We start from the raw sequence: 14,545 nt of genomic DNA, 5'->3' as shown, positions 1-14,545 counted from the left end.
TGCTCCCATTAACGTATTTGTGTATGCATTGGAGGACCATTAACAAATCACAATGCAAACAAAGCAGTCGCTGGAATAACAGGGTGGGAGCGTTGTTCAGTCCGAACAGCACGCCCCGGCACACACTTCACCCAGGAGTTTTGCGTGCAAAGGGATTCGGGGGGGGGGGGGGGGAATATATAACTGCGTGTTGCTAAATTTGATCCGTCCTTTAAGAGGAGACAAATGGTTCGCGAGGATTTAAAAGTATTGACGTTTCCTTAACAATAAGCGCTAATGGCCTTCAAATAATCAATACTTTAAGTCATTACGGGGGTTACACATTATTGCTGTTACAGCCAGGCAATGCATTTTTTTTAACCCCATCCCTTTCCTTACACAATTGGAAACCCACAAATGCCTCCTACACAACACAACCTGAGCTCCAGACGATTGCAATACATAAGGATGGATCCTGAGAAGGCAATGCAAACAAGGGATCCTCCTCTCTTAGTAGTCACAAAGCCAAACTAGAGCTCACAACCTCTGAGGATGCCGGCCATAGATACAGGCGAAATGTCAGGGGAGAATGCTTCTGGAACATGGCGAGACAGCCCGGAAAACCTACAACAATCCAAAGCCAAACTAGGTGTTTTTGTCATTTGCGAGTTGTAGTTCCTGGGATTTATAGTACACATACAATCAAAGAGCACTCTGAACTCCACCAATGATGGAATTGAACCAAACTTGGAACACGGAAAACCTACAAAAAACCTACAACAATCCAAAGCCAAACTACGTGTTTTTGTCATTTGCGAGTTGTAGTTCCTGGGATTTATAATTCACCTGCAATCAGAGAGCACTCTGATCTCCACCAATGATGGAATTGAACCAAACTTGGCACACAGAACTCCATGAGAAACTACTAGAAGGGAAAGGTGGACATTGACCTTGAGTTTGGGAGTTGTAGTTCACCTACATCCAAAGAACACCGTGGACTCAAACAATGATGGATATGGACCAAACTTGGCGTGAATACTCAATACTCAAATGTAAACACTTGTGGAGTTCGGGGGAAATAGACCTTTGGGAGTTGTAGTTGCTGGGATTTATAGTTCACCTGCAACCAGAGAGCACTCTGAACTCCACCAATGATGGAATTGAAGCAAACTTGGCACACAGAACTCCATGAGAAACTATTGGAAGGGAAAGGTGGGCATTGACCTTGAGTTTGGGAGTTGTAGTTCACCTACATCCAAAGAACACCGTGGACTCAAACAATGATGGATATGGACCAAACTTGGCGTGAATACTCAATACTCAAATGTAAACACTTGTGGAGTTCGGGGGAAATAGACCTTTGGGAGTTGTAGTTGCTGGGATTTATAGTTCACCTGCAACCAGAGAGCACTCTGAACTCCACCAATGATGGAATTGAAGCAAACTTGGCACACAGAACTCCATGAGAAACTACTGGAAGGGAAAAGTGGACATTGACCTTGAGTTTGGGAGTTGTAGTTCACCTACATCCAGAGAGCACTGTGGACTCAAACAATGATAGATCTGGACTAAACTTGGCAATATGCCCAAATGGGACTCACTGGCAAGAGCCTCCCTCCAGCCTCACACGCTCTCCCTCGCCCACGTTGACATGTGCTGAGCACACCTACGGGAAGAGATAGGTGGGCATTGACCTTAAGTTTTGGAGTTGTAGTTCGCCTACATCCAGAGAGCACTGTGGACTCAAACAATGATGGATCTAGGCCAAACTTGGCACGAATACCCAATATGCCGAAATGTGAACACTGGTGGAGTTTGGGGGAAATAGACCTTGACATTTGAGAGTTGTAGTTGCTGGGATTTATAGTTCACCTACAATCAGAGAGGGTTCTGAACCCTACCGACGATAGAATTGGGCCAAACTTCCCACCCAGAACCCACATGCCTTGAAGGGACTCACTGGCGCGAGCCTCCCTCCATCCTCACATGCTCTCTCTCACCCACACATGTGCACCATACTGCCATGCACCGAGCACACCTGCTCTCCCATTCCTGCTTGGCGGAGAGGCCAGCCAATCACAGAAGTGGAAGGCTTTTGGTGGGAGGATCTTCAGACAGGTGGAGAGATCTTCGGCCTACTTTGCCAAAGGGATTCCTAAGACCATCAGAAATATATGTTTTCTGAATGTCTTTGGTGACCCCTCCGAAATCCCATTTTGACACCCTTGCCCCGGGGTCCCGGCCCCCATGTTGAGAAATGATGTTGTAGAGGGACTCAAGGCGCCTAACAACCGTACAATATAATAACAACATAAAAGACAACAAATACAACATCTCAAAAAATGAAATATGAATGTGGATATACAGTTAAAATACAATTAAATTGCTGCTGCTGCAACACACTGAAAACTGATGGCGTGGCTGATGAGGATGTGAGTGATGAGGAAGAACAAGTAAGGCTTGCAGCTGGTTGCTTTTGCCAAATTCTCGTCTCCTGGCTGAGTTAAGGTAAAGGTTTTTCCCTGACATTGAGTCCAGTCGTGTCCAACTCTGGGGAGTGGCGCTCATCTCCATTTCTAAGCCAAAGAGCCGGTGTTCTCCATAGACACATAGGCGCCGTTTACCTTCCTGCCAGAGCAGTGCCTATTGATCTACTCCTATTTGCATGTGTTCAAACTGCTAGGTTGACAGAAGCTGGGGCTGACAGTGGGAGCTCACTCCGCTCCCCGGATTCAAACCTGCAAAACACCTCCAAGGTCATGTGGCCAGCATGACTGCAAGGAGCACCGATACCTTCCCGCCGCAGCGGTGCCTATTGATCTACTCCCATTTGCATGTTTTCAAACTGCTAGGTTGGCAGAAGCTGGGGTTGACAGCGGGAGCTCACCCCACTCCCCGGATTCGAACCTGCGAGACACCTCCAAGGTCATGTGGTCAGCATGACTGCAAGGAGTGCCGTTACCTTCCCGTCGCAGCGGTGCCTCAATAGTCCCATTTGCATGTTTTCGAACTGTTAGGTTGGCAGAAGCTGGGGCTGACAACGGGAGCTCACTCCGCTCCCCAGATTCGAACCTACAAGACACTTCCAATGTCATGACTGCAAGGAGTGCCATTACCTTCCCACCGGAGCAGTGCCTATTGATCTACTCCCATTTGCATGTGTTCAAATTGCTAGGTTGGCAGAAGCTGTGGCTGACAGTGGGAGCTCACTCCGCTCTCCAGATTTGAACCTGCAAGACACTTCCAAGGTAATGTGGCCAGCATGACTGCAAGGAGCGCCGTTACCTTCCCGCCGGAGCAGTGCCTATTGATCTACTCTCATTTGCATGTTTTCGAACTGCTAGGTTGGCAGAAGCTGGGGTTGACAGCGGGAGCTCACTCCGCTCCCCAGATTCGAACCTGGGAGGAACAACAGAACGCAAGGAAGGGGAATGCAAACAAACCTGTCCAAAGTGCATCCCATCCTTTGACGCTTACCCATTCCCAGAAAAGTACGGGATTCGTGGACCCTTCCACAATAGGTTGTGGAAGGTTCCTGTGCCGTCTCCAAACGACACAGCTGCACCCGGCCATCTTTTGTGCCCGCGCTATCGGCGGAAAAGGTCTCGCCCGCCTTTCCCGCGGTGCCACGTTCCTAAATGAGCCCCATGTGGGCCTCTCCGCCTCTCCGCTCTCTGCCTCCAGCTAATGGTTGGATTCTTCGGTGGCTAATTATTCTTGCCGCGGCTGCATCCGTGAACTGACCTAATCCCCGCGGAGCTGCCGACAGGAAGCCGAAATGGAATTTTAGCGCCATGCCAAGCCGCTTCCATTCCTCTCCTCCTCGCCCGCACAAGACATGCATTATTGCCAGGCTCTTGAGAGAGGCCGGCACCATAAATCTACCTGCAGTTGGCTCTCTTCGAGCCAACTGTAGTTCACCTACAATCAAAGAGCATTCTGGACTGCACCAAATTTGGCACACAGAACTCATGCCAAGTTTGGCTCTCTTCGAGCCAACTCCTCCTTCCTCCGGCTTCTCCGCAGCAATGTCTCCTGTTATGAAGCGTAATGTAAATAATATCTGATATGCAGATCGTATTTTCATTCCCTGGACCAAATTTGGTACGAATTAGAAGACTCGTGGGGTTCGGAAAGGGATTGATTTTGTCATTTGGGAGTTGTAGTTGCTGGGATTTATAGTTCACCTACAATCAAAGAGCATTCTGGACTCCACCAACGATGGAATTGCACCAAATTTGGCACACAGAACTCATGCCAAGTTTGGTTCAATTCCAAGGTTACAGAACTTTTCGGTGACCAAAAGAAAATACTGGAAAGGTTTGATGGGCATTAACCTTGAGTTTGGGAGTTGTAGTTCACCTACATCCAGAGAGCACTGTGGACTCAAACAATGATGGATATGGACCAAACTTAGCACAGATACTCAATATGCCCAATACTTAATATGCCCAATACAGCCCGAAAAACAACCCAAGCTCCACTGTTGAATAGCTCTCAGTCAGGAAGTTCTGACTTCCTGACATGATGTCCATGAAGTGTCTGTGTGTGTTCGGTGTGCGGGAATGGGGACCCGACATTAGCCAGGTAAGGATAGGGTGTAGTTTGGGGAAAATAGGAACACTGGTGGAGTTTGGGGAAAATAGACCTTGACATTTGGGAGTTGTAGTTGCTGGGATTTATAGTTCACCTACAATCAAAGGTTTGGTGGGCATTGACCTTGAGTTTCAGAGTTGGGAGTTCACCTATAACAGTGCTCCATGCCGGCCACACGACCTTGGAGGTGTCTACGGACAACACCGGCTCTTTGGCTTAGAAATGGAGATGAGCATCAACTCCCAGAGTTGGACACGATTAGACTTCACGTGAATTTTCCAGGATAGACACTCAGTCCTTTCTGGCAGTGGTTGATAATGATCAACCACTGCCAGAAGGGACCAAGAGTTTCATCTATGCTGACGATCATGCCACCACCACTCAAGCAGTGAAATGGTTGAACAGAAGCTCTCTGAAGATTTAGGTCAGTGGTTCTCAACCTTCCTCATGCCATGACACCTTATTACAGTTCCTCATGTAGTAGTGACCCCTACAAATGCCAGAAGTGATGAAGTTTCATCTATGCTGATGATCATGCCACCACCACTCAAGCAGTGAGGAAGGTTGAGAACCACTGGCCTAAATCTTCAGAGAGTTTCTGTTCAACCGTTTCACTCAAGCAGTGAAACGGTTGAACAGAAACTCTCTGAAGATTTAGGTCAGTGGTTCTCAACCTTCCTCATGCCATGACACCTTATTACAATTCCTCATGTAGTAGTGACCCCTACAAATGCCAGAAGTGATGAAGAGTTTCATCTATGCTGATGATCATGCCATCACCACTCAAGCAGGGAGCTTTGAAATGGTTAAACAGAAGATCTCCAAAGCTTTAGGCCAGAGGTTCTCAGTCTTCCTAATGTCATAGCACCTTAATACAGTTCCTCAGGTTGTGGTGACCCCCAACAATAGATATGAGTTTCATCTATGCTGACAATCATGCCACCACCGCTCAAGCAGTGAAATGGTTGAACAGAAGCTCTCTGAAGGTTTAGGTCAGTGGTTCTCAACCTTCCTAATGCCGCAACACCTTAATACAGTTCCTCAGGTTGTGGTGACCCCCAACCATAGATATGGGTTTCATCTATGCTGACAATTGTGGCATCACCACTCAAGCAGGGAGCTTGGAAATGGTTGAAAAGAAGCTCTCTGAAGCTTTTGGTGCCATTACTGGGAAAACCAGCTTGCACCATCAATGTTTAATGTTTACACATATGACCAGCCACTGCCAGAAGGGACAGAGAGTTTCATCTATGCTGATGATCGTGCCATCACCACTCAAGCAGGGAGCTTGGTAATGGTTAAACAGAAACTCTCTGAAGCTTTAGGTACTCTTACTACCCTTTACAGGGGAAATCAGGTTGCACCATCAATCTTTAACGTTTACACAAATGACCAGCCACTGCCAGAAGGGACATACAGTTTCATCTATGCTGACGATCGTGCTATCAACCTCTCAAGCAGGGAGCTTGGAAATGGTTAAACAGAAACTCTCTGAAGCTTTAGGTACTCTTACTACCCTTTACAGGGGAAATCAGGTTGCACCATCAATCTTTAACGTTTACACAAATGACCAGCCACTGCCAGAAGGGACATACAGTTTCATCTATGCTGACGATCGTGCTATCAACCTCTCAAGCAGGGAGCTTGGAAATGGTTAAACAGAAACTCTCTGAAGCTTTAGGTACTCTTACTACCCTTTACAGGGGAAATCAGGTTGCACCATCAATCTTTAACGTTTACACAAATGACCAGCCACTGCCAGAAGGGACATACAGTTTCATCTATGCTGATGATCGTGCCATCACCACTCAAGCAGGGAGCTTGGTAATGGTTAAACAGAAACTCTCTGAAGCTTTAGGTACTCTTACTACCCTTTACAGGGGAAATCAGGTTGCACCATCAATCTTTAACGTTTACACAAATGACCAGCCACTGCCAGAAGGGACATACAGTTTCATCTATGCTGACGATCGTGCTATCAACCTCTCAAGCAGGGAGCTTGGAAATGGTTAAACAGAAACTCTCTGAAGCTTTAGGTACTCTTACTACCCTTTACAGGGGAAATCAGGTTGCACCATCAATCTTTAACGTTTACACAAATGACCAGCCACTGCCAGAAGGGACATACAGTTTCATCTATGCTGACGATCGTGCTATCAACCTCTCAAGCAGGGAGCTTGGAAATGGTTAAACAGAAACTCTCTGAAGCTTTAGGTACTCTTACTACCCTTTACAGGGGAAATCAGGTTGCACCATCAATCTTTAACGTTTACACAAATGACCAGCCACTGCCAGAAGGGACATACAGTTTCATCTATGCTGACGATCGTGCTATCAACCTCTCAAGCAGGGAGCTTGGAAATGGTTGAACAGAAGCTCTCCGAAGCTTTAGGCGCTCTTAATGACAAAATCAATCCTCCCCCCAACCCTAATAGTATTCAAATTTGGTTATATCGGGTATTTGTACCCAATTTGGTGAATGAAAATACATCCTGCATATCAGTTATTTACATTGCGATTCATAACAGGACCAAAAGTTTCAATTAGTGAGCAGCTAGTAAAAGAAGATTTTAACACTCATGGCAACGATTTGACCCAGACTGGATTTTAGACTCTGATTTTAATAGGCATGTGTTAATCAATTATTTTAGTTATTGTTTTAATATTTTAATGTATTGTTGATTATTTTATTGTGATGACACCGTATGGTGTTTGTGAGGCCGCCCTGAGTCCCCCCCTCGAGGGTGAGAAGGGCGGGGTATAAATAAATAAAACATTTATGAAGTAGCAACAAAAATAATGTTATGGTTTGCTTTTTTCTTTCTTTTCACTACTTTTACCTATATGCATATTTTAAGAAAATCTCAATAAAGATCACTTTTTTAAAAAAGAAAAGAAAATGGAGCTTAAGCTTTAAGGAGAATAAAGAAGTGCCAGTGTGGTTTAAGGCGGAAAATAGTCCTGTCAAGAGTGTATAAAAAAGTAACATATTTGTTGATGTGAAACAGTTGAAGTTTGATAAGAAAAGTTAACTAAGGGAAAGATATTGAATGTAAGACTCAAGACTGTAACAGAACACACAAATGTAACCATAAGCGTTGGAGCCAGAAGCTATAAATAAACTTTGTTACTTTGTTTACTAAAAAAAATGTTATGGTTGAAGGGTCACCACAACATGAGGGGTCGCGGCATTAGGAAGGTTGAGAAACACTGCAATAGCACTTGTAGCTTGAGGTTAGGGGAAGCAGAAGAGATGTTCCTGTATCACAACTCTCCTCAGCTCTAGTCATGATGTCTAGCGAGGAAAACAGCACCTGGAGGGCCACATTAAGTGATGTGGCGAGCCGGATTCGGCCCGCGAGACATGGATTTGAGACATGTTCTCTAGTTCTAAATAGCGTAATTGAACAAGGCCTGTGTTGCCAGAATCTGGGAGTGGCTTGGAGGCAACCTACAAGGGAAGGAAGATGGGCGACTGAATTCTGCATCGGAACAGATGGGAACACAACAAACCCCGAACTCTCCATCAGAAGCCACCAGTTGAGTTAGAGACCAAATCCAGCCCTCAGGGAAGTGAGTACCTGTTTAGTCGAGAATCGAAAACTAAATTTGCTCTCTTTGCACATTCCCAGTCTCCTCCACTAAAGTGACTTCTCAGACCGTCCCTTGGCTGCTCTCCAAGCCACACAGCGCCTAGGAGGTTTCCTCGGGACTGGAACCTGATTCGGTCCGCATTCCTGACGGACGGATCTGTCTGCCGCACGCTTGGATGGCTTTGGAATGAGGTCGGTCAAGCAGAGTGTCTGACTGTCTCATATACGCACACAAACACACTTCGTCTCCTTCCCAGAAGAGTTAGACCAGACCCAAGATTGAGCCAAGTTCCTTTTTGAGATCGTAAATCCCAGAGACCTTCAGAGCCCAAAGGAAGTGACTTCTCCATGATCTGCACAGAACCATCAGATGGAAAAGACCAAAGTGTCTCCTTGCTCGTAAACAGAACTGGGAAACAGAAGAACAGCCTGCCTCAGGGGAGTGTGCATTGCTCCATCCATGTTCAACATCTACACAAATGCCCAGCCACTGCCAGAAGGGATGGAGAGTTTCATCTATGCTGATGATCGTGCCATTACTGCTCAAGCAGGGAGCTTTGAGATGGTAGAACAGAAGCTCTCCGAAGCTCTAGGTGCTCTAACTGCCTATTACAGGGAAAACCAACTGATCCCTAATCCATCTAAAACACAGACATGTGCCTTTCACCTCAAGAACAGACAAGCATCCTGAGCTCTGAAGATCACCTGGGAAGGAATCCCACTGGAGCATTGCAGCACACCCAAGTACCTGGGAGTCACTCTGGACCGTGCTCTGACCTACAAGAAGCACTGCCTGAACATCAAGCAAAAAGTGGGTGCTAGAAACAATATCATACGAAAGCTGACTGGCACAACCTGGGGATCACAACCAGATATAGTGAAGACATCTACCTGTGCGCTATGCTACTCTGCTGCTGAGTATGCATGCCCAGTGTGGAACACATCTCACCACGCTAAAACAGTGGATGTGGCTCTGAATGAGACATGCCGCATTATTACGGGGTGCCTGCGCCCCACACCACTGGAGAAATTACACTGCTTAGCCGGTATTGCACCACCTGACATCCGCCGGGAAGGAGCAGCCAATAGTGAAAGGACCAAGGCAGAGACATCTCCAGCTCATCCCTTGTTTGGGTATCAGCCAGCACGTCAACGACTTAAATCAAGAAATAGTTTTCTAAGATCTACAGAGACACTCGCTGGAACACCCCAGCAAGCGAGAGTCCAATAGTGGCAGGCTCAAACCCCAAACGTCAATCCGTGGATCATACCAGATGAGAGACTCCCCCCTGGGCACATAGAAGACTGGGTGACTTGGAAGGCGCTGAACAGACTGCGCTCTGGCACCACGAGGTGCAGAGCCAATCTTAAGAAATGGGGCCACAAAGTGGAATCCTCGACATGCGAGTGTGGAGAGGAGTCAACCACTGACCACCTGCTGCAATGCACCCTGAGCCCTGCCACATGCACAATGGAGGACCTTCTTGCAGCAACCCCAGAGGCACTCCAAGTGGCCATATACTGGTCAAAGGACATTTAATCAGCTACCAAGTTTGCATAATTTGTGTGTGTGTGTGTGTGTGTGTTTATCTGTTTGTTTGTTTTGTTCTGTTAGAAATGTAATACAATGTTCTGGTTGCGGATGACACGATAAATATAACAGAACTGGGACTCGAGGACTCCAAGGTTTTGAGATGTGGCCTTCCCACAAATGATCCTCAGCCTTCCTAATGCCGCGACCCCTTAATACAGTTCCTCAAGTAGTGGTGACCCCCAACCATAAGACCAAAGTGTCTCCTTGCTCGTAAACAGAACTGGGACTTGAGGACTCCAAGGTTTTGAGATGTGGCCTTCCCACAGATGATCCTCTAAGGCAGTGTCCCCCAACCTTCCTAATGCCACGACCCCTTAATCCAGTTCCTCGTGTTGTGGTGACCCCCAACCATAAGACCAAAGTGTCTCCTTGCTCGTAAACAGAACTGGGACTCAAGGACTCCAAGGTTTTGAGATGTGGCCTTCCCACAAATGATCCTCAACCTTCTGAATGCCGCCACCCCTTAATCCATTTCCTTGTGTTGTGATGACCCCCAACCATAACGTGGGTGCCATTGGATCCCCCACGTACGACTTAGCAAAATTTCTGGCGGCACAGTTACAAAGCCATATTGGACTCACTACATACTACATCAAGGACTCAGCACACTTCATAGAAAAAATCAGAGAGTGTTTGAGGACCGGGACATCCATCGGGAGACCAAGGTGCTTGTTTATAAAGCTATTGTCCTCCCAACCCTGCTCTATGCCTGCGAAACGTGGACAGTCTACAGACGTCACATACAACTCCTGGAACGATTTCATCAGCGTTGCCTCCTGAAAATCCTGCATATCTCTTGGAGAAATGTCAGCATGCTGGAAGAAGGAAAGACCTCCAGCACTGAAATGATGCTCCTCCGCCATCAAATCCGTTGGACTGGCCACATTGTGCAAATGGCCAAAGATCACCACCACCCAAAGTAGTTAACATACCCCCAACTCAACAGAAAACGAAATATTAGTGGATGGAAAAAAGATTGAAAGATGGGCTTAAAGCCAACCTTAAAAGCTGTGGCATAGACACTGAGAACTGGGAAGCCTTGGCCCTTGAATGCTCTAACTGGAGGTCAGCTGTGACCAGCAGTGCTGCTGAATGGAGGGTGAAAGGGAGAAACGTGCCAAGAGACAACCCTGACTGAGACCGCCTTCTATCCTCACTGCAAGAGAACATGCGGGTCAAGAATAGGGCTCCTGCAGTGACCTACAGACCCACCGCCAAGACACAACACTTGCAGAGCCAACATACAAGGCATTACAAAAGTAAATAATTAAGTAAGTACCTCTCACTGAAGTGTGAATCCCGGTGCTGGGGGAGCCCCTGTTTCCGGCGCTGGCTGGACGAGTTGGCAGCCGACGAGAGGTGAGGCTCCATGGTGCCGGGGTTGCGGGCTGCGGCTGCCACCTCTTGCCGCGCCCGGAGGAGATCTGCGGAGAAAATAGGAGACACTGTAAGTTGCTGGGAAAAGATAGGAATACCTTACCCGGGTTGACTCCACGCATAGGGCTGCAAACAGGTTTTTACACCAGAAAGCAGGAAAATGAGCTTTTGGAACAGAGAGAGCATCTGCCAGGCTGTGTCCAGGTTGGTTCTTCAGGTGCTCTGCTATGGCTGACTTCTTTGGTTGAGTTAGTCTGAATTCCAGACAAGAATCAATCAGGACCAGCTAACACCTCCCAACAAGGGATTCCCCCAGGCAGCAATCAGCCAGGCTTTGAAGCTACAAGGCTATTACATGCAAATCAAGGTGGCCAATTGCAACATTCACACTTGCCTCCAGCAGACAAGAGTTCGTTCTCCCACCCTGGACATTATCCCACAGATATATAAACCCCACATGCCTAGTTTCCAACAGACCTCACAACCTCACAGCCTTGCAGCTTCAAGGCCTGGCTGATTCCTGCCTGGGGAATCCTTTGTTAGGAGGTGATTAGCCCGTTTCCAACAGACCTCACAACCTCACAGCCTTGCAGCTTCAAGGCCTGGCTGATTCCTGCCTGGGGAATCCTTTGTTAGGAGGTGATTAGCCCATTTCCAACAGACCTCACAACCTCACAGCCTTGCAGCTCCAAGGCCTGGCTGATTCCTGCCTGGGGAATCCTTTGTTAGGAGGCGATTAGCCCGTTTCCAACAGACCTCACAACCTCACAGCCTTGCAGCTTCAAGGCCTGGCTGATTCCTGCCTGGGGAATCCTTTGTTAGGAGGCGATTAGCCTGTTTCCAACAGACCTCACAACCTCACAGCCTTGCAGCTTCAAGGCCTGGCTGATTCCTGCCTGGGGAATCCTTTGTTGGGAGGTGATTAGCCAGTTTCCAAGAGACACAACCTGGAAACTAGGAAAATGTGGTTTATAGAGCAAGACTACACCCCTGTGCAATAATGATCAAAGCAGGCAAAGATAGTTGGTTTGCTGTGCGTTTTCCGGGCTGTGTGGCCACGTTCCAGAAGCATTCTCTCCTGACGTTTCGCCTGCATCTGTGGCAGCCATCCTCAGAAGTTGTGAGGTCTGTTGGAAACTAGACAAGTGCTGTTTATATATGTGTGTGTGTATGTGTATCTCATTTTCCTAGTTTCTAACAAACCTCACAACCTCTGAGGATGCCTGGCATAGACGTGGGCGAAAGGTCAGGAGAGAATGCTACTGGGATGTGGCCAGACAGCGCGGAAAACCCACAACAACGCAGTGATTCTAGCCATGAAAGCCTTCGACAATACAGGCAAATTTGGCCTAAATCCAGCTCCAGAAAATTTCCTGACTCAGTGGGAGTGCGGCCGTTACAAATCCGTCGCAACTTCAGCGACGGATTTGTGTCCCTTCCAAGCTCTACGGCAACCTACCCTTTCATGACTCCGGAGGCAGCCCTCCTCCTTGCTTCCTCTTCTGGCTTCCTTTGCCAGCCTTAGAGAGCAAGAAGATCCTTGGGTTCTCCTTCTCGCCCGTCTCGCAGACGGAGCCGGCCTTCCTCCCTCCCTCCGTGAACACGGCTGGCTCTTTCCCAGACTCGGAGAAAGAAGCCTCTTTCTTTCTCGGCTCTGGTGAAAACCCCTTCAGCGCATTAAGGGGATTAGTTTGGGGTATTAAAGGACAACCGAGAAGAGATCCCTCCCATCAACACGCAGAAGAAGAGGAGAGCGAAGAGAGGGAGGGAGGGGAGAAGAGCGAAAGACAGGCAGAAGTGGAATCGCAGCTGCGTCGATTTGCTGCCATACAGACTAAAGTTTCTTTCTGAAACCAGGCTTTTCCCATTGGTGGCGCAACGAGTTAAACTGCTGAGTTGCTGAACTTGCTGACCAAAAGGTTGGTGGTTCAAATCCAGGGAGCGGGATGAGCTCCCGCTGTTAGCCCCAGCTTCGGCCAACCTAGTTGTTCGAAAAGATGTTAGTAGATCAATAGGTACCACTTCGGCAGGAACATAATGGTACTCCATGCAGTCATGCCGGCCACATGACCTAGGAGGTATCTACAGACAACCTCTGTAGACACCTCCTAGTAGCACCAACCCCCAGACTTGGACACGACCCCTCAATACTTTTAGGATAACCCTTGTATGTTTTTGTTTAATATCTCATATTTTATGTCTTGGAGACTGAAGCACTTGGTGGGAAAAGGAATGAGAACGCTAATCTCTATCCCTAACCACAACACCAGTTGATGACCTACTGACGACTGGCACTGCTCGCTTGCTTCCACTGGCTTCCCACTACACAGCAGTGATAGCAACTTCCCCCCGAGAAAATTCCCCACAAGAACTACGTGCCCTGTAACCTTACTTTCCAGATATCGTACTTGGAAGGAAATAGAATGAGGATGTTCATCTCTAACCCTCACTACAACACCAGTCGATGAACTACTGACGACTGGTACTGCTCGTTTGCTTCCACTCGCTTCCCACTACACAGCAGTGATACCAACTTTCCCCGAGAAAATTCCCCACGAGAACTACGTGCCTTATAACCTTACTTTCCGGATATCTCTCGTACAGCGCAAACTTTGCACTTGGAGAGAAATAGATTGAGATTGCTCATCTCTAACCTTCACCACAATACCAGTCGATGAGCTACTGACAACTGGCACTGCTCATTCGCTTCCACTGGCTTCTCGGTCAATGAGCTACTGATGATGGGCACTACTCATTTTTTTCCCATTGGCTTCCCGCTACACAGCAGTGATACCAAATTCCCCTGAGAAAATTCCCCATGAGAGCTACATGTTTTGTAACCTTACTTTCCAGATATCCCTCGTACAGTGCAAAGCCAGTTGATGAGCTACTGATGACTGGCACTGCTCGTTCGCTTCCACTGACTTCCAGCTACATGGCAGTGATACCAACTTCCCCCGTGAAAATTCCCCACAAGAGTTACGTGCCTTGTAACCTTACTTTCCGGATATCCCTCGTACAGAGCGAACTTTGCACTTGTAGGGAAATGGAATGAGGACGTTCATCTCTAACCCTCAGCACAACGCCAGTCGATGAGCTACTGATGACTGGGACTGCTCGTTTGCTTCTGCTGGCTTCCCGCTATACGGCAGTGATACCAACTTCCCCCATGAAAGTTCCCCAGAAGAGCTATGTGCCTTGTAACCTTACTTTCCGGATATTCCTCGTACAGCATGAACTTTTTACTTGGAGGGAAATGGAATCAGGAAGCTCATCTCTAACCCTCAACACAACGCCAGTTGATGAGCTACTGACGACTGGCACTGCTCGTTTGCTTCCGTTGGCTTCGTGCTACACAGCAGTGATACCAACATCTCCTGAGAAAATTCCCTATGAGAGTTACTTG

The 14,545-nt window shown here is 47.6% G+C and overlaps 1 protein-coding gene across 10 annotated transcripts in view; it reads right to left on the bottom strand.

Annotated features, from left to right (window-relative positions):
• SAMD11 (sterile alpha motif domain containing 11) overlaps positions 1 to 14,545 on the bottom strand; it is a 231,996-nt gene that overhangs the window by 40,602 nt on the left and 176,849 nt on the right. For all 10 annotated transcript variants that reach the window (XM_060758988.2, XM_060758987.2, XM_060758989.2 and 7 more), the window contains one exon: positions 11,042 to 11,186. In XM_060758988.2, coding sequence (XP_060614971.2) covers positions 11,042 to 11,186 — 145 coding nt within the window. The remainder of the gene's footprint in view (positions 1 to 11,041; positions 11,187 to 14,545) is intronic.

This window comes from Anolis sagrei, chromosome 13 (assembly GCF_037176765.1).
Source record: "Anolis sagrei isolate rAnoSag1 chromosome 13, rAnoSag1.mat, whole genome shotgun sequence".
Lineage (NCBI taxonomy): Eukaryota > Metazoa > Chordata > Lepidosauria > Squamata > Dactyloidae > Anolis > Anolis sagrei.
This window is presented reverse-complemented; position numbering and strand designations above follow the sequence as displayed.